Source organism: Salminus brasiliensis, chromosome 17 (assembly GCF_030463535.1).
Source record: "Salminus brasiliensis chromosome 17, fSalBra1.hap2, whole genome shotgun sequence".
NCBI classification, from domain to species: domain Eukaryota; kingdom Metazoa; phylum Chordata; class Actinopteri; order Characiformes; family Bryconidae; genus Salminus; species Salminus brasiliensis.
Genome location: NC_132894.1, coordinates 31,492,329 through 31,519,064, shown reverse-complemented (window position 1 = coordinate 31,519,064; position 26,736 = coordinate 31,492,329). Strand labels below are relative to the sequence as shown.

The 26,736-nt window shown below is 43.2% G+C and overlaps 2 protein-coding genes across 3 annotated transcripts; one reads left to right on the top strand and one right to left on the bottom strand.

Moving 5' to 3' along the window:
• Positions 1-2,322: 2,322 nt before the first annotated feature.
• On the bottom strand, positions 2,323-13,947 carry LOC140537647 (inhibin beta B chain-like). Its single transcript, XM_072659771.1, has 2 exons — positions 13,557-13,947; positions 2,323-4,291 (listed from the first exon to the last, which is right to left on the bottom strand). The coding sequence occupies exons 1-2, from the start codon at positions 13,945-13,947 to the stop codon at positions 3,513-3,515; spliced, it is 1,170 nt and encodes a 389-aa protein (XP_072515872.1). The 3' UTR covers positions 2,323-3,512.
• Positions 13,948-17,286: 3,339 nt separating this feature from the next.
• On the top strand, positions 17,287-24,645 carry ralbb (v-ral simian leukemia viral oncogene homolog Bb (ras related)). Of its 2 annotated transcripts, none has more exons than XM_072659772.1 (5): positions 17,287-17,403; positions 19,333-19,495; positions 20,431-20,639; positions 21,082-21,259; positions 22,959-24,645. In XM_072659772.1, the coding sequence occupies exons 2-5, from the start codon at positions 19,382-19,384 to the stop codon at positions 23,073-23,075; spliced, it is 618 nt and encodes a 205-aa protein (XP_072515873.1). In that variant the 5' UTR covers positions 17,287-17,403; positions 19,333-19,381; the 3' UTR covers positions 23,076-24,645. The 2 variants fall into 2 exon arrangements, with proteins under 2 accessions (XP_072515873.1, XP_072515874.1); XM_072659773.1 differs by having other exon boundaries at positions 17,287-17,423.
• The last annotated feature ends 2,091 nt before the right edge of the window (positions 24,646-26,736 follow it).

Sequence of the window (26,736 nt, the reverse complement as noted above, 5' to 3'; positions counted from 1 at the left end):
TATTATAATATTATAATTTAATGTGTTCTTTAGGAAAGAAACAAAATAAATTAATATACATTAAAATATAAATTTCTTAAATGCATTGATTAATTAATTTATCATAATGCAGTAATACTTACTCAACTTTATTAAACACAAGTTTTAGAGGGAATGGAGAGAAATGAGAAAGGAGTCTGAATGCAGAATAAGAAATTTATTTCATAACAGTTACAAAGAACAAAATATTTAAAAGCATTCTTTATTTTACATAAGCTGTACAGAGATGGCATGTATTTGAGTCTAAATGATTCTGGAAAATGAACTAAAAGTATTAAATAGAAAAACTGAAAATATTAAAGTTGATGAAAAAATATGAAATTCCATTTGTCTACTGTACAAAATAAGAAAGGAACAAAAAAAAAGAAAAAGAAAAAAGGAAATTGAGCTGAAAATGGAATCCGTGATATCGTACCCTGATACAGTGTTTAGGCCTCTTACGCGATCAAAAAAGTATTTTACAGAATAACGTGACGGTCTTGCCATCTTATAATAGCTAGAAAATCTTGGCCTCTTTGGTTCCATGATTCCGTATAATACATTTGAACAGAATTCAGTTTGCGTTTATAAAAATAACCTTTTCATTATTATTATTATTATCTTTATTATTTCAATGGCAGTTTGTTTTCTTTCCTTTCCTTTACCAACAATGCGACTTTTTTTTCTTTCTTTTTTTTCAAATTTGTTTTGTTTTCAGTGCAAACATTGTAACAACCATTCACTTGGATAAAGGAAGCAACGTTTCAAGTATTGAAAGAGAGTTTGCGGCTAGTAGCTAAGGTTCAGTCTGTCCGGTGTGGGTCGGTACTATACATTGCATAGTTCATGCGGCACTTATTTAAAAAAAAACAAAAAAAACAAATTCAAATTAATAATAAAAAGGATTGTGAGCAAGCACAGGTGCGCCACTGGATACCCTTTAAAGGCATTTTCATCAGCAAGTGCTATAAAATGTGCATTTAGCTTTTTCCCCCATTTTTATTTATTATTTATTTATGTATTTTTATTTTTTTGTATTATTTTTCTGCACCTGCAGCCAACAGAACAATATGGCAAGTGGAGAGAAGAGAGGATATCATATGCTTCAGTTGTTTTAAGTACTTTTGGACATGTTTTCCAAAGGGCGCCGTGTTCTAGCGGTCCGCAGAGGTGGCCGACGGGTCTCTGTGCACTGTTTACAGCTTGTCACATGAATAAGCAAACCCCTCCCACCGCATAGGTCTTAAATTTAATGCAAAAATAACAAATAAAAAAAATAAAAACCCCACTAAAGTCATGTCTCATGCTTTATGAATGGCCCCCGGGTGCTTGGAAGTGGTGGAATGTCTGCTCGCGTCCCGCTGCAGCGAAACCCATTACTGAGAACGGTTTAAAAAATGCAGCATATCTGAGACGATGAGGGCAGCTTGGAGAAGAACTTCGGGAAAGAGTTCAGGATGAGAAAGGAGAACCCAAGGCAGACAGTTGCAGACAATGGAAGAAGATCTTGGTGGTCAGATCAGTGGAAGGCCTGGTTATGGCAAGTGCTGCTGTTGAATGGAGTACTGTAAGTGGTAAAGAGTCCTAGGTCAGTGCTTTCGTATGCAGTTGCGGGCAGTTACACAGAAAGATGCGTAAAAATAAAGTCCAGGCATTCGTTTCCTAAGGCGCACTTCTCATATCCACTCCCCCCTCCTCCGTACAGTCCATTCAGAGGAGAGAAGCAAAAAAGAAAACCAAACAAACCAAAAACCACCCAGAAAAACCTGTCCCGAAACATCGCTGTCCCTTTGACCTCGTCACCTTTTATACAAACCTGTATTCGTAGACTCAATCGCGTGACAGACGGACTGATAAATGCTTCTACCAATGGGATATTAACGAATATCATAAATATATGTACAAAAGGTTTGCGCATGCATGGAAGTGTGTAGATGTATGGTGTGTAGGTGTACGCAGATATGCTTGTAGGTGTTCATAAATATCTCAATTTCTGACTGTAAATTCCTATTGTAAGTTTTCCTTTCAAATATCGCTGACCCTTAATGTCGTCATCCTGATCTGGAAGGAGGAGTTCGGTTATGCATCAAATTGTCGCACAAATTGTTGCCTTAGGCCTGAAAATCAGTCCAGACATGGCTGAAGGTCTGAAGTTTGCTTCTTTAGTTTTGCGCTGGAGCTACGAAAGGAGCTAACAGAGCTATAACAAGTCATGGAGGCCTACAGCTAAACAGCTAGCACTGGGCATGATTGAGCCTAACTGCATGATACTAAATCATCATATGCTTGCTTGTCGGATGGAATGCTAAAGCCAGGGTCGCGAGGGACCAGGAATCAGAGGGCGGAATGCAGCAATACCCCCTGGACAGGGCGCCAGTCGATCACAGGGTAAACAAACACAGTCCCGATTAGCATTGCTCAAATGGTTCTGTGCTACTTGATGACCACCAGCTGCCAGCTTCCATTCACTGTAAGCAAGATTAGCATGTATGGCTAAACTATTCCCTTTATGTCATGTCTAATAGACTTGTTTATGCGGCTTTTTGATGCTGTATGACACACTGTCTATATCTATAAATAAACATATACAGTCATATGCAGTACAATACCATGTTTACAATCATCTTTGATATCATTAATTTCTGCTAATTCATGTATAATAAAGGCTTATACAGTGCAGATATTAATACTCTGTGAAATTTCAATTTGGGATTACAATAGGGATTGTAAAACATTGCAATATTTTGTATTATGGCATTATGGATTTGTAATTTTTTATATTTATTATCAAATTTAATGTCAGATTTTATTTATATATATTTTTAAATCATCTACAGCTCGATTCATCACTCTGGACAGATCAGAAATTTTGACGTTATTACAGTTATGTGTAACTATGTGTTATTCTACACAGATCAGCATCATTTGAAGCTTTTGACACCAGTCCAACTTTCAGGAGGGTAGGGGGTTAGTTGGGGACCATGTCCACCCCAACTTTTAGATTTTTTGAGTGCTGGATAGTTTCTTATCAGCATATTGTTCATTATCGAGATATTTTGCTAAAATATGTATATCATTATACAGACCAGGCTGAGATATTTGAGTGACAGACCATGGAAAATGCCATTAGGCAATACAGTTGAATCTGTGTATTAAACTTTTATCGGAAATATATGATCATGATTATTACGTTTTTATTTTACTATTAATTCAATTACATTTCATTAATGAATTAATTAAATTCAACACATTAGATTTGATGGGAATAGTACAAATTGCTGTATGTACATTATTACCTAAAGATGCTGCCCCTCCTCCTACTTGTCAGATGGTTTAGCTGTGCAGTTTGTATAATTCTAACTAGGGTTTTCTTGAGTTTCGTAGCTTCCAGTCAAAACTACAGAGCAAACTTAGGACTTTAGTAAATGTTTAGACGGACTGAGCACTTGGGCTAAAAGGAAAACTTGTGTCAATGTGTAAAACTGTTTCCCAGCTCAAGCGCAGCCACACTCCTCCACGATCATGTTGGGCACGTCCCGCTTGACGATGTTGTACTCGTCGTCGAAGTACAGCATGGACATGGTGCTGAGCTTGGTAGGGATGCAGCAGGAGTTCATGGAGCCTGGGCTCATGCCCCGCATGCGGTACTGGTTGACCACAGCCGTGTGGAAGGAGGAAGCTGACCCGGGCACCCCGGCCATGTACGCTGGGCAGTTGCCCTCGCAGTAGTTCCCGAAGTATCCTGACGGAGCGATGATCCAGTCGTTCCAGCCGATGAGGCGGAAGTCGATGTAGAACTGCTTGCGGCAGCACAGGCTGCTACTGCCATCACACTCCAGGCCACGCTTGCGGATGCGGTGCTTGCTGTCCTCCATCGTCCGTGCCCGGACCACCAAGAAGGGCCGGTGTGCCTCGTCCGCCGAGTTGACCAACGCCGGCTGGACGCCTGCTGCCTCGCAGCCCTCACAGCGCACGTCTAGGTTCTGCCGTCGCTCGCCCTTGGAGAAGACCAGCTGCACCGCGTCGGTCAGTGGGAACGTGTGCCAGCCGCTGCGCTTGAGGTCTACCCGCTTCTCCACCAGGTTCCACTTGCTGCCCAGCCCTGGCTCCTGGTAATACACCTTGACCGTGACCTTCCTGCGAGAGCCCTTCTCCGACGGGGAGGGCAGCAGCTTGAAGTAGAGCCACAGGTTGGCCTGGGACACGTACAGGTTCTGGTTGCCCTCGTTGGAGATCACAAAAAAAAGGCTGGACTTGGATGACAGAAGTTCATCTACGAGAGAAAGGAGAGATTTTAATGAATAGCGGCAACAACGGTTCCTCAAGGGCTCTTCCAATCCCAAAATCCCCCCAAACTGTTACGTAACAGTCTTAACACATTACATGTACACCTTCAAAATTGACATACACCTAGTCCACATGTGCTCTAGTCTAGTAAAATTTGACGCCAACTTCAGGAGAACATGGTGCTATTGATACTGGAGTGCAGCTCATCACCTCTAGGCTCTGCTATCAATGGGAATATGGGTTGCTATGTGAACCAGGCCTTGTTACTGCGGCTTTTCCTGTGCCAGAGTCCAAAGCCAGCACAAAGTTTGCACACTTTGGAGCCAACAGGGATCTACGCTAGGCTAAAAGCTAACTCCAGCCAGCTTTTACCATCTCGTCTCTCCATCATCCACTCCCTCAAAAATAAACTGGACTACCTCAGCTGAACCAAACTGGAGCTAAACACACAGCAGAAGGGTCAACACTGGCTAAGGGTAAGTCAAACCCAGGGACGTGAGTGGGGACAAAGCTAAAAGCTAACTAGCTACCTCTTCTAGCTATCTCTTCAGCTTGCTAACAGCACATCAGGCTGAGAGGACACAACGAGAGGAGAGCAACCCTACCCGGTAAGACTCTGGAATAATGACAGTGTTATGGTTGGGGTGTTAAAAGTGTGCTAGGGTTCAAGCAGAGCTTTTACAGAGCGTGTTTCATTCTGAGGTAAAATAACGGGGTGGTAAATAGACAAAGTAAATATCTGTGAATGCTTTCTTTGGCACTTTTAGTGAAAGGCCTCTCCTAAAGATCTCCATTTAGAGCTTAGCAGTTTTTATAGAAGAAATACTGCAGTAAATGGTTCTTCAGGGAACCAAAAGTGGTTCCTCTACAGAATCATCCTAAAGAACTATTTTTGGCACCTTTTTTTATCTTTAAGAGTGTGTGTGACTATGGAATAATGCCTCGGACCGGACAGAAGACTGGGGGACATTAACATGCTGAGAGGGCAGTAGATCGCTCACATTGCCATGAATGGGCTCCCTAACTGGGAACACTTCAACCTAAAGGGATCAAATGGTGTTAGTGTTTTGTGTTAAATGACAACGTGGGTGGGAGGAGTTGTCAGGGTCTGTTCCGCTGTCACTTCTCCCTCTTTCTCGCTCTGTTCTCTCTCTCTCTCTCTCTCTCTCTCTCTCTCTCTCTCTCTCTCTCTCTCTAGTTCTCTCTTCTCCACCGCTTACAGACGATTCAGACATCTCTGTAGCGCTCTATTGAGCCCGTGGTTCAGTAAAACGGACGAGAAGGCTATGGCTCATTTCCCCAAGCTCTCCTCTCCTCGCTGACATCACATGACAGCGCGGGCTATGACAGCAGCGTTCTGGGGTCAGGCCTGGTTGGCTCAGCATGAGGGCGGAGATGAGGAGAGAGGAAGCTTATGAGGGCACAGCACAAAGGTTCAAAGACTTGTGAATGAAAGCTGCTGGGACGCAGAGCTTACAGTGCCTCAGAGAGGGCACAATGAGCCCTGTGATGTCGGAAGAAGCGTGTGGTCGAGCCAGACCTTCAACACATGGCAGGGAGAAAGAGAGAGAGGGGATAAAGAAACTACGTATTTACATGACACTGTACTTTCTAGCAGTTGCCACGGAAACTCTTCAACTCCAGCTCTTCTTTAAAAATGGTTCTTTAGGTGTTCTTCAGGCTGTGATTTGATAACACTAAAACTGTGAACACTCAAATAACCACTCGAACGGTTCTTACAGTAAAGGGTTCTTCTAAGTGGTGCCTAAAAGAACCTTCAAAGAACCTTTCTGGGGGGCACAACAGTCTAAGCGTCTAAGAACTCTTTAAACATTTAAAGAACATTTAAAAAGTGCTTTTTTTTTTAACCCAGTGTTATTACAACCATCTATTACCAAAGAATAGCCCCACCCTTTTATACAGAAGTCCCTGTAGTTACTGAGTTATACACCTTAGTGTGTAATAAGCCTGTGTACTAAGCCCACCACTAAATTGTTGTTAAGCTAGACAACACACAACTGTCTGGCCATAAATTTGCATGGACAACCGGCTGCATCGTAGCCGTAACTCCTCACATACTTGCCTGTGTGCTACAGGAGTCACTGGAGGCTTCCACTAGAGGGCAGACCAGGAAACACTGACCATAAAGAACATCTGGACTTATTCCAAAGCCTAGACTGCAGCCCTCGGTTACCCACAGTTCCCTGCGCACAAACTGGAAAAACAGCACCACAAAAATGGAGGAAGACAAAGCCTCCAGAGCTGAGTTTGTTTAGAGGTTTTGTACCACAACTGCAGGAGGCAGGACGACCTTTCCGGTGACGTCACCTCTCAGCCATTTGTGTGACCAGTGGGCTCCTAAGAAGGAGTCTTCACAGAACAGTCCTAGCGAGCACCCGCCCTACCTCGGCTGCAGCCTGGGCTTTGGAACACAGCTACTGTAAACCTCCCTCGCCAGCTGTGCTGACAAGCATGTTTACCACTGTGCAGCAGCACAGCCACGTCATGCAGATGCAGTTAACTGCAGACTCAGTTACACAGCCTTTCTGCCACAACTCTCTGACATCTTTACGCTGCTGAGTGTCTGCACTGCCCCTACCGTTTCTGCGTCTGGTCGGTTTGAAGGCCCTGAGGGTCAGTTTGAGAACCACTGCCCTGAAGAACCTTTTAATTTAGTGGGTCTTTAAAGATTTGAAGATTACAGTATGATGGGGAGACCACATTAAGGTCTGAAGAAACTCAGCATCCCCTTAAATATATAGACATAAAATGTATTAACTGTGATGTAACTGATTATTATATGGAAATACATTTTAATTAAGGAATTTGATCTATTTTAACTTTTTTAGGCCAAGTTTGGGTGTTTTCTACAACACAGTGGAACAATAGATGCTTCTCACATTTCCTGTAAAAAGTGATGGACTCTTTAAACCGCAAGATAAAGAGATCCACAGTCATTTGGATTCTCAGTTTTCTCAACAGACGATTTCCTCTCGCCTGACGAAATCCGATCACAGAAAGCGCATTCCGTTCAGACTGGTGTTAACTGTGGACGAGATCCGTCTCCGACCAGCTCCGAATGTGGTTTGAGTGATCCGATCGTAATCTGATCACAATGCGTCCTGGGGGTGTTTACACCAGGCTTTTCATGCAGACAAGTGAAATCTGAACGTGATCCGATCACCAAAACAGCCAGGAGTAAACAGGCCCATGATGCCAAAAAGTGAAAAAAAATAAAAATAAAAATAAAAAATGGAGATACAAGGTTTTTGCAAGACAGTGACAATGGACTGGTTCCAATGGGAGTGTCTCTAGACTACTTGTTGTACTAATAATATTAATAATAATAACTAATATATTAACTAATAATAATATTAATGATAAAAGCTATTATGATTATATTAGTAATATTGTCAGGCTTGTGCATAAATGGATTATTTGCTGCATAAAACTATGACTTCTTTGAACTATAGCTAGAACCCAGAGATGTCATGATTTTTTGCAGGCTTGTTGTCTCAAGGCCTCTTTTACCAGCTAGAAAAATAAAGCATATGCTAATGTAACTGATGCTTTGCTAGGTTAATTACTGCCTTTGCTTAAGTGCTGTAATGTGTATGTGTTGGTAGGTCATTACATACATTTATAGGTGGCCTCAACCAAAACACACAGCTATGAGCTGTTGCCTAGTTACCTTGTCTTTTAAATATTTACATTTGTCCATTATTCTGTGAAACCGAAAGAAACTGAAGCTGAAAGAGACATGAAAGCGTTAGCTGCTTTTGGAAAGACACTTGGGCATTATGGGAAATGTAGTGCCTTTAGTGAATTTGACGTGCTCTGGGTCCAATGATGCCCATGGCTGGTTCCACTTATTTATATTAAATGGAAATACCATTTAGCATGATTAAATTAAAGCTCATGCAATTACTTATTTTTGAGTGTAACACACATACAGGTTCTATACCAGCTATAGAGGTTATCATTGCTGCCATGTCAAAACCACGTGTTCAATCACACATCCAATCAACAGAAATGCACCAAAATGACGCTGCAAGTTTCGAGTAATGATTTAGGAGATATTGTTGTGGTTGGACGCTGAAGACGTAGGGGCCCCTCCGTCAACATCTGTACACCTTTACGCATGAGTGTGTGCATAGCATATCTGGCGCAACGTATATCTTCAGCCCCTCTTATTGAATTTCTGCGGGGGGCCACGGCACAGGCCCTGAAAGACAGCTGTCAGTGGATGCAAATTAGAGAGTTCAAGGAGAAAGACAAATGTGTAAGGTCAAAAGCCCCAGAAGTTAAGCCTGGCTGCTCCATGCAGGGCAGGACAATACCTGGGTGGGCCCCTCTGCCAGCGACAATGCACACAGCTCGGCATGCCTCCACCTGCACGGCCTCGCGCAACACTGAGGGAGTAAATCTCCATGTCATTACTCAACGTCTCCATACGTAAAGGGCCACTGCCACCTGGATGCCATGACTGACAGTTTGGCCACATGAACAAAACAAGGCCACTGACGTGCTCTGTGCTAATCCCTTTTACACACTGCTAGATTTACTCAGAGGAATGATGGGCAGAGAAAGCAACTTAGAGCAACAAATAGAAACTCAATTGTAGATAGAAAACACTGATACCACAGCCTGGAGTGGTGCAAAGCTGAAGGCCTGGAAAAGCCTATACAGAGTCATGTTAAAAAAGAAAACGGACCCTGCATGAAAACCTTTTCTCTTTTTTAACATATTTAAACAGATGGAGATTTGGTCTTCATGGGAACACTACTGAGAAACGAAGGTAATCTAGCTAAACCCATAAACTCAAGAAATGTCTTTCAAAATAATTCGTAAAATGTAATTAATAGAAATGTAATTTTCTTGTGAGGAAAGGTTTGAACCCCCTATTATTATTATTAAAACTTAAAATTGCCTTAAACATCAGAACATCAGCTGCAGATGATCAGAACATGGTTAGAGAGGATTCTGGAGGAGTCTGTCTTATTCAAACCTCAGGCATTCTGAGTCTGGTTTGCTCTTGATTGTGTTGAAGTGAGGGGTGAAGATCACCAAGGCCAGATCCAACAAGCTCTCTGAGTACACTGCTAAAAGTATAAGATCCCTGAGAACCTTTTGAAGGTTCTTCAGGTTGAAACTGTGGTGGAAGCTCTTAAAGTGCTTTGAGGAACCTTTTCTTGAAGGTTCCTCAAAGCACCTCAAGAGATTCCTCCATAGTTTCAAATTGAACCTCCAAAAGTTCATCAAGGACCTTATACTTCTAAGAGTGTAGCTGCCGATGAGGGATCTGGGAAGGGACTTAAAAGATCTCGGCACACTCAGAAATTTCACTGTCTGCTAAGTCCCTAACAAGAACATTGGAGAACATTTAGGTCGTGGTCTACTGTTCAGCCCAAAAGTAGACCTCAAGATGTGTAAAGAAGTCTCCAACAATCCTACAATGTCCTCACAGGACCTACAGGTCGCTCTTAAGCTCTGTATTTAATGTCAAAGCACAGCATCTACCATCTCCTGCAAGACAAGACCCAGTTGTAAAAGGAGGCAATGTGCAGTGGCCTTAGATTAGAACAGCTGAGGGGCTCTGTAGGGCTCTCCTAATAAACCAGGCTCCAACGTAAGTCTATATCTGTCAAATCCGTGTTTTATGACCTTCCTACAGAAGTAAAATGCTTCCAGGCCCATCCTTTCTCACCTGTGACTTCAAAGACAATTAAGATGTCAGGTTAACAGAGTAGTCCACTTAGCCATCATTTCAAGGGCTGCACAGGGCTTTAGAGGGCTGCTCTTAAGGTGAAAAAATTCTGGGGAAAGCTCTGGAGCTCGTCCAGTTCTCCGTGTCCCTGGGTCACCCTGCCTTCTAATGAGAGCCGTGAGAGGCCGGCTGAGCCGATATGCCAACAAGTCTATGACTCAAACCTGCTGCTTCTCCTTTGGTGTTGTGCATTTTCCCCCAAAAAATCGTCACAGCTCTGATTCTTTCCTGGGTTTGAAGCACCACAATGCAGCAGAATTAGGCACTAACCTCTTAAAGGTGCCATAGAGGGCATCTGTTCAGTATTTTAACCTTTTAAACTCAGCAGAACCACCCATGATTCCTGGACACCCCCCCACCCCCCCACACACCCACACACTGGTATAACTTATATTATCACAATAAAAGTCAAAAAATATATATATATATAATAAAAGAGCTCAAAATATTAAATTGCTTTATGTTTAAATAGAAGCCATATTGCTTTGGTTGGGACAAAAAACATGTCCAGATATGATTTTACAAGCTTAATTACAACCTTGTTACATTTCTTTTATGGAGGGCTCATGAACTATTTGATGAGGTCTGCTCTGATTAGCAGGTTTACAAATCACTGTTCTGGCTCACACAGAAGCCATATAGCATAGCATAGCTTTTAGTTAGCATAGCATTATGGAGAATTGGTATTTCTTGCTCCTGGGCTCCCCCTACAGTAATACCACTAATGTATTACTGCATTTCTGGACAAGCTGAGAACCGAACCGTCACTGAGAGTGAAAGAAGCATGTGGACTGAAGCAGGAGAGTAATATCAAGGGATTTTATGAAAATATGACTTCATCGTGCAGTGTCTGGCGTGCCGAGCCTGGAGTAGCAACGCTACTATTCAACATTATTCTCACTAACACAAGTCAGTGGAGCATCACCATGATTATGAAGCTGGTAGGTAAAAAATTTACATACTGTAGCTTTAAAGTTACAACCTCTATAATATGGGTTGAGTTGAGCTGGTCAGCTGGTCTCTCTTTGCTTATTCTGGGAGAAATATTCAGAGCAAGTCTGACCAGTGGGTCAGCCCTCGTGTCTGATTTTAAGTCCATGCAGCATGCATTAGAGATTAGCTGAATGTATGCAGTCATCCCATGACTCCACTGGGCAGGATCTGAACATTCCTTCTTGCCAGACATGTGGCACCACTGATCATTTCAAGTCTCTTTCATGAGGCATTTTGGCAAATTGTTCAGCGACTTGGACACCACGCCACATCCAGCTTGGCAGCCCTGGGTTAGCATCGCGAGCAGGCCTGAGAGCAAAAGGCCCACGGGCATTGGCAGGAAGACGGCCAGGGCCACGGAGGAACACCGAATGAAGAAACTAATGACTAGACAAAGTCATGTGAGGCACGGGACATGATCTCAAGCATGGCAGTGCTGTTTTTGTTTTATTTATTCACTATGCAATTCAGTGGTGTGTTTATTGCAAGACAACATTCTTAAGGTGTTAAGAAGCCAAGATCTGCTTCTGCTCCTCACGTCTATGGCTTCAGAATGAGTTGGCAAGTCCGTCTCTTTATTATTAAAATTCCAATAAGATTGTACACATGCCACATTTATACCACAGTGGTTCTGAATAATAACCCATGTGATGTAATGAGCCTAAACATTAGGCCAATAATTCGGTTATTAACCCTAAAGCACTAAAACACTACTGTATAGCTGCTTTACAGTACCGGATTTTGTGGAGTCCCTCAGGGCTCTATCTTAGGTCCTATGAAATTGATGTAAATGATGGCAGTAATGAAGTGTGGGCTTACATGCGAAGTTTATAGGATTTAAAGAGTTCATGACAGAGCTTATTCTACAATATCTTGAAGCATTTCTATTCATTTTTAAATATTCACACGATTTCAGGGGTAGTTGGCATTGCCAAATTGTAGAAGATATGCAACAACAAAAAATTGAAAAGCTGAAGTTTTGACATGACTGCAACAGTTTGGCCTGTTTGTCTTTTTACTTAGTTCCCGTTGTCCAATAAGGGACCTTTAAGAGGTCTTTAAATCTACTAAGTGTTGTTGAACTCTATTAAAAGCAATGAGTTCGTGAGCAGTGTAACAGTGTAGCAGTGTAACTGTTTTTGTAAGCTATAAGAGCTCCACAAATGGAAGTCAGTGAAATGTACTACATCTCCCATATTCCATATATATACAACCTTTAAAGGGTCTATTATTGTTAACCCAGTAAGACTGAACTGGCACAGTTATTAGTTTTATTAGTAGTGGCTCAAACTTGCTGTTGACAACTATATCTTTCCATTAGTTTCCTCCATAAACTGTAGCCTGACTTGGTCAGATATGTTGGATATGCTAGAACCCAATAAAGACTACATGCAGCATTTCCATTCATTATATCAGTATGATGCATCCATTCAATGAACAACTACAAATAGACGACTGTAGGACATGATAGAATACATCTACAGCTGCCATGTTTGGCACATCCAGTCATTAAAGGATCTATTCATGATATTGTTGTGAGATTGAACTGCCACATGTATGCCACATGAAACACTGGCTCGTTACCCTGACTTTCAACTGTTCGACCAAGGGTTCTTCAAGCGATGCTATAGAAGAACCACTTTTGTTGTGATATGGGAGTGTTTTAATAGATGGAGAACCGTTGTTCAGACCTTTAATGGGTTCCTCACATTCAAAGTGGTCCTTCTATGGCAACCCTATGCAGCATTCCATCACTATAGCAGTACACTGCCTCAGTATGGGGTCAGCTGTAGTTCCTCAGTTGTGACCAGTCTGATCTTTGATCCGGATCTGTGTGTTCACACTCCCTCCTAACAGCCTCTCATAATGCTTCACGTGCTGGAGTAATGGACTCGTTTATGTGCAATTACAGTAAAAAAAAAATCAGATCCCATGTTTACAGAACATGCTGGAAAGTCCAGCTTCTCTCCACGCGCAACCTGTCATTTGAGTTTCACAACAGAGCCACGCTGGAAAGTCGTGGTCTACGTCTCTTCTTGGGAAACGTACCAATCTAAACGACCTGAGCAGAGGCTGGGGGCGAGCTTGGTGACTCCACGAGCGTATAAGTGGTTCTGGTGGTCTTTGTTGAGTAAGTGCCAGCTATTCTCTCAACGTTGCGCTGTTTACAGTCGCTCACTCCAACGCGCACACGCATACACACACACACACACACACCACACTGTTTATAGGCACCTCGTGCCAACAATCACCCATGGGAGCGCTCGGTCCGTACACCGGACCCACAGTAAGCTAAACACCAATCGTCTAGACAATGACTTATGTACACAAGCACGGTTGTGGTCCGTGCGTTTCACCACTGACCACTGCCGCGCAATCACCCAACCCAGAAATAGGCTAGAAGTCATAACATCGGTGACCAGTACGTTTGACGTATAGGGCACCCGTCCAGCTCTGAGCTGTAGGGGTGCGAGACTGCGAGACTACACACCTGTCTCCGCGAAGCTGATGATCTCCGAGGTTTCCTCCTCCACGTCATTGGCGTAACTCGCGTGGCCGTCCAGGTTGGGGATCTCCACGCGGCCGTCCTCGCGCACTTTGCCGGCGTGCAGCTTGCGCAGCGCGGTCACCATGGCCGCCTTTGGTATGGGGTGCGTGATGTTGGGTCTGTCCCGCATCTGCAGCCTGCTGAGGATGTGCCTTTTCACCGCCTCCAAGAAATCCACGTCCACGCGCCTCGACTCGTCCGCCTGGCCGAGGCCACAAGACGCGCAAGTGTCCTGCGGAGACGCGCTCTGGGCTTCGGTGTCCGGCGGCGGCGTGCAGCGGCTGGAGAGAACGCAGACGGCAAAGCAAAGCACCTTCAGGATGAACGTTCTCATTTTCTCCAACGCGCGTAAAAACGCGAGCCGAAATCTCCCCCCCAGCCCAACCCACTTCAAAAAAAAGCAGAGAGACTGGACAAGTCCGTGCCGCGCGTCCTGGTCAATGGAGAGGAAGGACTCTCACGCACGCTTCACGCACCAAAAGTCTCGTAGCAAAGTGGACACAAATGCAGAAATGAGAGAGGTCAGGGTGTACAATCCACTCTCCGTGCTGGGACGCACCGCGTGGGGCTTCCATCCGATAAGTCAGGCTGGTCTGATGCGCACATTGAATGTTCTTGGGCAGGTCTTTGGTCAGTCAGTGATGCTCGTGATGAAGCACTGACAGAATAACACTGATGATCTCCGACCAGTGCGCCATCCAGACTGCCCAGTAAGTTGACTTATCGCCCCCCTCTCAACACCGGTGCCACTTTAACAAAGACTGGGACGCTGACTGGAGATCTCCAAATCGGCCGTGAGTGGCACTTCAGCGCGAAGCCTGGCGCGCCATGGCATGGTTACGCGCAGGTCCCATCCAGCAGCATTAACAAGAGTCAACAAGCAGAACTGAACTGTGCCCAGGATGAAGAGTGACCTTCCAGTCGTTCACGCGCTGGTCAGTTCAAAGCATCCATAATATTAATAAACCCAAGCCCCCCTCTGTAGCCTAACTAACACTCCTAACGCGAGCTAACGTTCCCATCCGCCGGTCTCCACCAGGTTCTAGCTCCACGTCCTGCCTTCCTTTGTCTGATGCGCGGACTCCCAGTGTGCGTTCTCCAAGCGCTTCTTCATAGCTTTTGGGCCACGGGGATGCTGCGGTCGGTCATCTGAACTGCTGTTCTCACCCCCAACACCACCCAACACCACCCCCACCATCCACCCCACCTCCTCGCAGGCGCGACATTGTACAGCTTTGGACAGCAAGTTTTTTTTTTTTTTTTTTTTCAGGAGCAGAAAAAAACACGTGGCCAGAGTAGCCAACTGGAGTCCTTTAGAGGGGATTATATCGCGAGGAGGGAAACTTCCTCGTGTGGTGGTCTCGGAAAGGCACAGCCAACCAAATTAAAGCGACCTAGACATCACGAGCTGATTCACTTTACGAGCTTTAGCCTTGGCACCGCCGTAGCGCATAGCTGACCCCCCATCTTCACCCCCCCCCCCCCCCCCCCTCTCCTCACTGGACTGCTGTAAAGACGGTTCTAGATTCTATTGCTAGGTTCTAGAGCATGTAATGCTTGGTTCTTGGTGAACATGACAGGACAAAGGCAAGCAGGCAGGCTTCAGGCTCGGCACGTAAAGGATCAACGAGAACGCACGAGCTTAATTAAGCATTAGGCTTAATTGTTCCAAAGAGTTGGAGCAGTACAGCTACTCTTATTTCGGGTCACCTCACACCTCAAACACACACACACACACACACACACACACACACAAGCAACATCCACCAGAATGGCCTACAGGCTACTGCTGTCGAGGAAAGCCAGGGACCTCTTGCAATTTTGCAATCATAACCCAGGGCAGTCCACCCCGCAGCCTCCAGCTCCACGCAGCCAGACCGGCTGTGGTACACTGGTAAGAGTTGTCACACAGCGACACCTACCTGAGAAACGACGCCAACGCACTGTAAATGAACGCGGGCAGGCCTCAGCCCAGTGTTCCTCAACCCCGGTTCTGGAGGCACCCTGCCCTGCACATTTTAGTGGACTCACTGCTTTAACTCACCCCCTGAAACTCTGAAGGGGCTGACTGGTTCAGATCAGGTGTATTGGGAGCAGGGAAAGGCCGAAAATGTGTAGGGCAGGGTGCCCCCGGGACCAGGGCTGAGAAACACTGGCCTAGCTCTTAGTATAATGCAGCTTATGAGAATGGGTTCTTTACAGTGCTGTAAAAAGTGAACTGAAAAAATAGAAAATAGTCTAACCCTTTTTGATGCTACATACAACCCCCCCCCCCCCCACACACACACACACCCCTTTTTGTTTTTTTAAAAAAGGAAGGGGGTCACTATAGTTACTGAAAGCAAAGGGTCCCATACTTTCCCAATAAATATATTTATTGTTGCATCATTTTTCTCAATAAAATGTTTAATAATGTTTTTTTACTTTGCATCCTTGGTTTGACTGGGGTCTATATATATAAATATTTTATATTTTTCCATATAATATTATAATTCCACATATATATATATATATTAAGTAATAATAATGTAACATATATTTTATTCCATTGGAGCATTGCTATTGGTCAATCTACCATCAAAATGTGACTAATGAAATGGGGAATAAAACAATTATGTTTATATAATAAATTGACCAATAGCAATGGAAATAAAATCTTTTAATATTGACTTCTATTGAAAGTTATGAAGATATTTTTATGATTAAAAAATGCCAAAATACATAAAAAAAAAGGTAATTTTAGTTTTAGCGGAACTGATTTTATGAAGAAGTTTACAAAATAAATGAAAAATAAGTAAATATTTATTTAGCTTTGACACCACCATAGCTGTACATAGTATTACACACACACACACACACACACACATATATATATATATATATAAAATATTTAATATTTTTCCATACAATATTATAATTCCACACACACACACACACACATATATATATATATATTAAGTAATAATAATGTAACATATTTTATTCCATTTGGAGCATTGCTATTGGTCAATCTACCATTAAAATGTGACTAATGAAATGGGGAATAAAACAATTATGTTTATATAATAAATTGACCAATAGCAATGGAAAATTATTGATTATTGATAAAAAATGCCAAAATACATAAAAAAGGTCATTTCAGTTTTAGCGGAACTGATTTTATGAAGAAGTTTACAAAATAAATGAAAAATAAGTAAATATTTATTTAGCTTTGACACCACCATAGCTATTGGTCAATCTACCATCAAAATGTGACTAATGAAATGGGGAATAAAACAATTATGTGTATATAATAAATTGACCAATAGCAATGGAAATAAAATCTTTTTATATTGACTTCTATTGAAAGTTATGAAGATATTTTTATGATTAAAAAATACCAAAATACATAAAAAATGTCATTTCAGTTTTAGCGGAACTGATTTTATGAAGAAGTTTTAATGCCCATTATTTCGCTGTCTCCTTTTTGTTCTTATGATATATGATATATGATATATGAGATATAGGTCAGCTCATCATGCAGAAACCGTCGCTACACCGCAGCTCGAAGCAACGTCACAATGCCAACAATGGAACAGACCTCGTTTTGATCCGCCACTGTTACGTCACAGAATCTCCCCGTCGCGACCGCCTGTCAGCTTTGTGACATCATATCCCCATTATCTGAGCTTCCTGTGGGCGGGACTAGAGTGCAGCAGCAGTTTGGGAGCAGAATCGGACAGTTGTAGAATTACAGCGTAGTTTAAGGGAATCCTGGACTCGGACCCTGCCTGGTAAAGGCCAGCGTGCGGTGAGAAATACCCTAATCGCGTGCGTTCAGAGTGTTCTTTCTTTAAACGCCGGGGCGAAAACCACACAGTCATGTGATTTTTACAAGCGGCTACATAGTTCAGGCGTTACTTCTCCCTTTTGTGGAAAACCATTTGATTGACACCGTGTTTGTCCGCTTAGAGGGAAAAAGCAGAAGGGCGGGCTGTTTGGAGGACCTGCTCCGCCAATCAGAGGAGGCGGAGGGGGCGGGTCTTATGGCGGACAATAAGGAAGGGGTGGTGTCCTTTCTTGCTGAGATCCCCGAATAAAAACAAAGTAGTTCAACACTGTTGATACAAATGTAGACGTTATTGAGTAGCTGTAGCTGTTGTGCTGGTAGTCTTTGCTGTGGATATTATATTTACAGCGGCTGAACTGAGCATTGGTTGTGAAACGCCCTGTTTTAGGATTTACACGAGCAGGACTTCACTTTTATTATTGTTAGCTACTTTAAAAGCTGTCGTTTTTTTTTTATAATCTGTGCTGTGTCTAATAACCGATAAGCAGCGTGAAAAATCCGAGCTGAAAGACTCAAATAGACCACAAATAAACCACACCGACCGAGAGGGTTTTCTAAAAGGCGTAATGAAGGTTTCCTGCCCACTTAAAAAGGAAGGCGCTGTTAGGAGATCTGTGAAGTATACCATGAAAGGAAACCCATTTTTGTAAAATATAAAATAAAAAAAAATTAATTAAATTAAATTAAATTGATAAAGAGCCTTTACCAACCTTTAAAAGGTTCCTCACGAACTCCTCTGTTCTTCAAAAGTGGTTCTTCTATGGCCTCGCTCAAAGAACCCTTCATTTTTCAGAGATGCTAGCTTTAGCTTGAGGCGAATTGTCAAACATATCGATATATCGATGGATAACGGTTCTTACAAATTTTCTGCATTACTGATACTATCCATGAACTATAAAAGAAAGAATGAAGAAGTTTCTGCTTTAATTTATGTTATATAACTTAATATAACCTAAGTAACGTATCTAAAAAATATCAATTTTTATATTTTAAACTTTTTGATGTAGTTTGAGGCTTTACGTTCTTTGCAAGTTTCCATGACCAATAAAAAAACGCTTCAAAATGAAAAAAAAAAAAATAGTAAAATCTTTTTACTTTGACTTCCATTGATTCCTTTAAAGTTCCAGTTTTGATGATTTTCAACATCATATTTTAGCTTTCTGACTCTATTTGACTTATTTATTGTAAACACAGGACGTTTCTAATGTTGACCGGTTCTCACACCGGTTCTCCTGCTAGTCTAAGTTAACCAGAACTGGCATCTGTTCCCCTTTTGAAGCCCTGTTGATTCAGAGTACTGCATTCAGTGTGACCAAAAGGTGGCCAAATTAAAGATAGATATGCTGAATGTAACCTAAAAGTGTATAAGAGTCTTTGACTTGGGCGTCCCCTTTCCTGTAGTGTGGAAAATGACATCAAATTTTGTTACATTGTAGGCTGTCATGTCCGCACTTAGTCTTAAAGATTCGCCAATGAAGAGTGCCAACCTCAGCACACTGGAGTGAAGTCAGGGTGTCATGAGACACCAACTAACGCCTAAAACTGCTGAATAACACAAGCTAGGTTACACAGATCTTGTGCTTGGGCGGAACCTTCCCTTGAAATGCCCTGAATTGCTCTGAATGTGGTTCTTCTGTCGCATTGCTCTAAAGAACCCTTTATTTTTAAGGGTAAACAAGTATAAGCAAATCACAGCATCAGCCTGATGCTAGTTTTAAAAATAAAGAATTAATGTAATTTTGTACGTATTAAAAGTTTAAGTAATTGCTGCAAAAGTATTGAACTGTCAGTGAAGCTCATCCAGCTCCAGTATAGCCTCTTCACCCATCCCTCATTAATGGAAGTGGAGGTTTGACACTCTCTCTGTGCTGTTTGCCATGGTGTTTCCAGGAGGAAGCAGTTTGAGCTGGGCTGGAGAGGGCGCAGGAGCAGTACGGACATGGCTGCCAATAAGACCAAAGGTCAGAGCTCTCTGGCTCTGCACAAGGTCATCATGGTGGGCAGTGGAGGCGTGGGAAAGTCAGCCCTCACGCTGCAGTTCATGTACGACGAGGTGAGATTGGCGTGGACTCGGGATTGACACCACTTCTTCCTGGATTTTGAGAGGCTAAGAGTGATCCTAGATGAGCGCTCATTCTCAAAATGTTCTGGGATGTCTGGTGCATTAATTACTCCATATATTAATTAATGCTGGTGATTATATCAGACAGTCTAGTAAGGATATTTACAAAAGGATGGAGAAGAGGGCTTCGGGTTATATACAGCTCCATGCACTCCTACGGCCGGACTGCCATCGTAGCGGCTGCATAGCTTTTGACATAAAACGTTCTTATTAGAGGTTCTTTCACTGATTAAACTTTAGGAGTTTAAACCGATCATGGAGAAACAGCTCCACAGGTGAGGAGGATGCACCTTGCTGTATACCAGCGTTACCATACCAATGCCAGGCCAGGCCATTTAAGACTGAACGACAAAATCTTGCTAGCAGAACAGTAGCAAGTCTCAGCGTCATCATCTTTTCCACAACACTTTACCAGGGCTGTCAGATTACGTTAGTGCTTAAGGGGACTTAAGATAGCTTCGAGCTAATGTAGGCCGGCCAACTAGGCGGTTTGGCAATAACGGTTCTTAGCTTGGATTACAGTTCTCTACCCATTATTTATACAATTTGATATCATATTGAGGTTCTTTAGACTTTTAAAAGGTTCCTCACACTCGTGGATCTCGTTTTTAAAAAACATTTTTTTAAATAACTTTCCTTTTTTTTTAAGCTTGTTCTTTTGAAAGGTGAAAATTGTTTGCTTGTGGTTCTCCAAAGAACCTTTTGGCACCATTTTTCTTATTAAAGAAAACTTGCCTGAGAGTTAGGTGCCTTGGTTAGGTGCCTTGGTTCAGTGCCTTGGTGCCAACAGTGGCTGCTTAACAAAAGTGGGTATTGAACCCATAACCTTGTGATCAGTGCTTTAGTCCTGTCTGTTTCTCTCCCAGTTTGTAGAGGACTACGAGCCCACCAAAGCAGACAGCTACAGGAAGAAGGTGGTTCTGGACGGAGATGAGGTTCAGATCGACATCCTGGACACAGCTGGGCAGGAGGACTACGCTGCCATCAGGGATAACTACTTCCGCAGTGGAGAGGGCTTTCTACTGGTGTTCTCCATCACTGAGCAGGAGTCGTTCAGCGCTACGTCAGAGTTCAGGCAAGTTCCTGTTGTTCTGCAGCGTTCTCAGGAACTTATAAGCATCTGTAGGGGATATCAGGTGTTCTGTAGAAATCTGGGTGGAGGCTCTGGGGCTTTTCTTCTGACAATTGTATTGAACATAGGGTCCGCAGCAGCAACAGCAGCTGTATAGTAGGCTCTGTTCTTGCTAAAATAGGGTGGTTACACATCTGATAGACTCTTGCTAGGGGTGAGTTTGCTCTTCAGTGCTGAAACTCTGACTCATCATGTGGGTTAGATCAAAACATGACCTAACTAACTAACCTCAGAAAGCTGAACAAACAAGACGGATGAGTGCCAAAATTAAAAGGACACTTGTCCTGTCTTGTGCTGTGGTCTTGTCATGTAGGTGAAACATCAGAGCGTTTAAAAACCTGCCATTACACTTTTTGTTCTCCTGGGTGTTTGTTTTGTGGCACAGAGAGCAGATTCTGCGGGTGAAGTCAGAGGAGGATAAGATCCCCTTATTGTTGGTTGGCAACAAGTCCGATTTGGAGGACAGGAGGCAGGTGACTGTGGCTGGTGCCCGCGAAAAAGCCGAGGAGTGGGGGGTGCAGTATGTGGAAACCTCGGCCAAAACGCGCGCCAATGTGGATAAGGTAAGTGTTTGCCTGTGCACTGCTGTTCAAAAGTTTGGGAACACTTGCCGTATTAATGCAGTTGCAAGAAAAAGTCAGAGAAACCTTAGGAAGGACTTGTTTTGTGCCTTTATCGTCAATAAAATGTGGTCTGTTAAATGCCGGAGTCTCAATTATAGACAAACGCAACACACAAACAGATTTAATATAATATCATATGTTTAAATGTAAATTTAAAATGTGATATTAAGTATGAATTAGGGACTTTCGAGTATTTTGGTTGTCCTTTCAATATTTCAAGTATTTTATATTCTGGACATCTAAGAAGGGGTCTGCACTGTACATACAAAAGTATCCAGACACTGCTTTTAATGAGTGAGTTCAGCTACTTTACAGTGCACCTGGTACTGACACAGGCATTTACTGCAGTTGCACATGCACAGCTTTTTTATCCCTATACAAAAGCATTGAGAATATAACAGGACACTGGAGCAGCCACAAGTCTAAAGTCACCATGTCCAGTGCCATCCTGTAGATAGAGGGGTATAAGCAGTGGGGCTGACCTCTCTGCAGTGCTGCAGGAGCTCCAGCCAATGTCTCTGAGATAAGTTTGAGTAGCATTTTTGATCTATAACTAATCACCCATTATCAGTACCTGACCTCACTAATGCTCTTATGGCCGAATGCCATCGATCCATCTCCATCAGAGCCGGGAAAGAGCTTGGCTGGGTTTCCCCAAAGCATCGTAGTGCAAAGATGATTCATAAAGGGTCGAGGAAGCATCACATTCACCTTCCTTTTCACTATGGTCTTTACACTGAGCTGCTTTTGAGAAACTGGGCCTTGATTAGTTGGGTGAGATGTGTTTGGTGTGGAGCAGGGGACTTGAAGCAGGACAAGGGTTAGGAACCACTGCTGTAACCCACTTAAAGAAGGGGGGTTTCTTAAAAATAAAGACAAGGCGTAGTTTATGTGGTTCCTTAAAGACCATTTATAGCCCCAAATATGGATTCCTCATGATTATGCCCCTGATTAGTAGGATCTGGTTTGTTGGGTGAAGAGCAGTGGGGGGGTACTGCTGTAACCTGTCACACCTAAACTGTTAAAAAGGGAGATTCTTAAAAGTAAAGCTATTGGTTCTATATTCACTTTATAGCCTCTTGTATGTCGAAAAGGGTTCATCTGTTGTTGAGTCAAGAGTTTTAAAGAACCTTAAAGAACAGAGCCCTGATTAGGTTTGGATCAGGCCTGTGGGATGCAGAGCAGGAGCCAGAGCAGTAGGGCCAGGACCAGGTTTGGAAACCACCTGTAGCTTGTACGCCCTAAAATACGACGGAGTCTTAAAAAAAGTAGGTACAGGTAATGATACTATATAACCTCTTGTTCTTCGTTCGTCAAAGAACGTTTAACAGAACCCTGATTAGTTGGATCAGGTGTGTTGGGCACAGACCAGGACCAGGGATGGGAACCACTGCTGTAGCCTGTAACTCCTACACTACTTTAAAAAAGGGGATTCCTAAAAGTGAAGGCACTAGTTCAGTATAACCTCTTGTAGGTCGTTCTTCAGAGAGCCTTTGTCGCACCTGAAGGGGTTCCCCTGTGTGATGAGTCAAAGAAGAATCCTTTTTGAACATCAGGTAACCTTGACCAGTTGAAGGAACTGTGTGTTGCTTAGGTTTGAATGCTCTTTTTTATTTATTACTTTATTCTTATTTTTTAGGTCTTTTTCGACTTGATGAGGGAGGTGCGATCAAAGAAGATGGCTGAGAACAAGGACAAAAACGGAAAGAGTGGCAAGAAGAAGAAAAGCCTGAAAGAGCGCTGCACGCTGCTTTGAGTCACTGCACGAAGCCCGAAGTTCTGATGGACGCAGAGAACCTGAACGCTGTGTTTCCGCCGCTTTCAGGTTTAGCTTTGTGAAACTCAAAACACATGAAAACTGTGAACCGGCTGTGGACGGATGCCTCCTTGCTGTATTCAGCACGTGACCGGCATCTCCTAAGCAGTTTAGGAATTTCTCAAGTGCTTTTAATACTTTATCCATGTTTCTGTTTCTGCTATCAAGCGGGTGCCATAGAAGAAAACTTGCAGGGCGACTGGCAGCAGCTTTTGACCCACAGTCAGGGCTTCTTTTGCTGTATCCTAATGATCTGCATTCCATTCGTTCTTGATGTGGACGGCGGTTTCCAGTCCTCTTCATGCTGCAGTGATTGTCCTTCAGAACTCTCTAGTTTATCAGTAGTGCATTAGTATTTACCATCACTGCATTTGTATCACATATACTCTGTAGGAGCCCCCCCCCCTCACACCCTCTCTCTATTTCTGTTTTTGGGCTCCACACCATCACCATTAAGATTAAACCTTAAACCTTCTATTTTATATATGAGCCATGCACGGTCTTGTCACAGCCATATTATGTTAAATGAATGTGTTTGATTGGGCAAGTGATCTTGAGGAGTGTCGCCGAACCTTTAGAAAAGCAATCAGAGCACACGTGTGTAGACACCCACTCAACCAACATTTCCTACTAAAATCTAAAGGGCATTAATGAGGAGTTCGTTCTCCTTTTCTTACAGTTACAGACTCTACTTATCCAGGAAGGTCTTGCGCTAGATGCTGGAACATTGCTGTGAGGATTTGATTGCATTGTCCAGACACCACTGGGAATATTGTGAGGTTTTGGTGGTGGGGTAGAGCAGAAGACCATCACTGAACATACTGGAACACTAGGATCCTGTTTGGATCACTGGCTAAGAGCAAAGCTTCTCAGCTCCCTTGATGACGTATGTCAAAGCCAGTCCGATGCAATATTCAGATTAGACAGCATTCACTTTTAAGTGATGTTATTCAGCTAACTGAGAAGGCCTACTCTTGTGTAACACTGCCCAGTCCTGTAGTAGTGTATCCACAGATGTGAAAACATCTGGGATACCTAGGATCCCTGTTTCCCACTGGCTAAAAGAAATGCTTCTCCGCTCCCTTGATGACGTGTGTCAAAGCTAGTCCAATGCAATATTCCGATTAGACTATATCCCGCTTTTAAGTGATGTTATCCAGCTAACTGAGAAGCCCTACTCTTGTGTAACACTGCCCAGACCTGTAGTAGTGTAACATCTGGGAACCCTAGGATTGTTTCTGGCTAAGAGAAACGCTTCTCAGGTACCTTGATGTTGTAGGCCAAAGCCAGTCTGATAGATGGAAGGTTCATTCCGATCGGACAATCTTCAGTTTTAGACTGAACACTGCCCAGTCCTGTAGTACTGTCTTCACAGATGTTGGTCACTATGCAAGCCCACCAAATGTACTGCTTTTAGATAAACCACAGAGTGGGAACCCTATTTTTGTAATTGAACCACTTTTTTATGAACACCTGTTGTTGACAGACCAAATAAACTGTTTGTATGTTACTGGAAGTCGTTGTCAGTGATGTCTACAGACATTTTGCTCCCATCAGTGTTCAAAGCGTCCGCATTTATAAGGGTTGATCCACTGTATAAAGATTAAAGACTGGATCACACTATATAGCTCAGGCTGAGCTGCAGCATCTGCTTACTGGTCCGTATGGGGGTGGGGGGGGCCTTGACCTGGGACAGTTCACCCTTCCTTAGACGACCTGCTAATCCAGAGCTTCCTCAGGGCCACCTTGTCGAAACAGAACTTGAACTCGCTTGAACCTGAACTCATGCACTCCACCAGCCTCAGGTTCCCAATAACATGGTTACAGGTGTGCACCACCACACCCAGTAAGCACTAAGTACACCTGAGCAACATTTAATTTGGTGTACCATAGATGATGACTTTGCAAAGCTACCTGTAGAGGAAAAGGGGAAGGTGATGCATGGAACACCTAGGGGTGCTTTGCAGGCTGGCCCAGTGGCCTAATGGATAAGGCCTCAGCCTCCTGAGCTGGGGGTTATGGGTTCAAGTCCTGTCTGGTTTGTAGTGTGCTGGGCTGCTGAATGGCTTATTTGTTTTAGTGTCAGTAATTCAGAAGTTAGCAGTTCCTGAGCCCATGTGTAGGAAACACGGACTTGGTCATGCCAGGGGTAGCTGCCCTATCATTGTTTTTGGGGTTGCTGAGCCCTACGCAAGGGAGGGAGGGTGTTTCTTCAAACTGTCTTCGTCCACTTCAATGTGTTCTCCAAGGGGCCAAGATGTGACTTTGAGGAGGACGGTATTTCAGAACATTCAGGTGGATGGGTTTGGGAAGGTCCATGGATCATGTAAGGACATGTAATGCATTAATATAGAGGCCTAGAAAGTGGGCGTTAGGGTGTGGCCCAGGGATCTAATGGATAAGGCAGAGCTGGGCAGTTCCTAAAGGGAAAACAATGGTATTGCTGTTTAGTGTACCATAGTTTGTGGAGTGCCACAGAGGTCTGTTTTAGGGCCTATGAAAGTGATGTAAATTGTAATAGTAAAGAAGTGTGGGCTGACATACAAGGGGTCAAATATAAAAATGCTGATGACTGAAATGAGCTGAGATCTCTGTACAAAAACAGGTCAAATGACATCACCAACATTTCTGTTCCAGAATTTTAGACATAGAGAGCGCCAAGCCCACATTCGAGCATTTACAGTATGAGTAATGAACAGATCGGCCTGTTTTGGTGCTTTCTCACAGAGAACAGCTTTGCCATGGGGTTATTGAAAGCACTCCTCAGTGTGACCCAGTGGCCTAATGGATAAGGCATCTGCCTCCTGAGCTGCAGGTTGTGGGTTCAAGTCCCACCTGTGTTGTAGTTGGAAGGTTGTTGTTATAATGGCAGTAGTTAGTAAGTGCATATTTATGACCCCAACATTATAAAAACAGGCACTTGGTTGTATCTTTTCCTGCTAAATGAAGGTCATAATGTAATGGCTGATAACTGGATTGATGGTGAAAGAAGTAAATATGAAATAACACGTTTCAGGACAGATCAGCTCAGCTGAATATATACCATAGTTCACCACTAGAGGGGAACTTCAGTGTTATGATTTGTACATGGCCCTCAGGCCTAATAACCTGTAATTTAAGCATCAGGGCTTTGATTAAATCGGTGGCAATTCTGAATTACCTGAGTTAATTTAGAAGAAAGTGTGGGAAGAGACACTGAGGACAGCATTTGATTAGCTAGACATTTCACAAATGTTTTGTTCTTATAGCTTTGATGATTACTTGAATTCAAGTGCTGTTGATTTCCCTGATAAGCCACTATGCACAATAGTCCGTCAGTCCTTCCTCATTCTTGTACAGCATGCCTTCTCAGAGCCAAAGCCCAGTCTCAGGACTCACACATACACTCTCTAATCCCTCCAATACTGCCATTTATTCTTAAATTCATCTTAATTATAAACCAATTTACCGTCAAGTTCAACACAGTTCCCCAACTGAACATCCCACCACTCTAATTCCGATCTGGAGAGAACCCAGAGAGAAAGAGGGGAAGATTTGAGCTTGTTCAAGAAACTCAACATCACAAGGCAAAAGCTTTAACGTTTGTGAACCACCCAGTAGT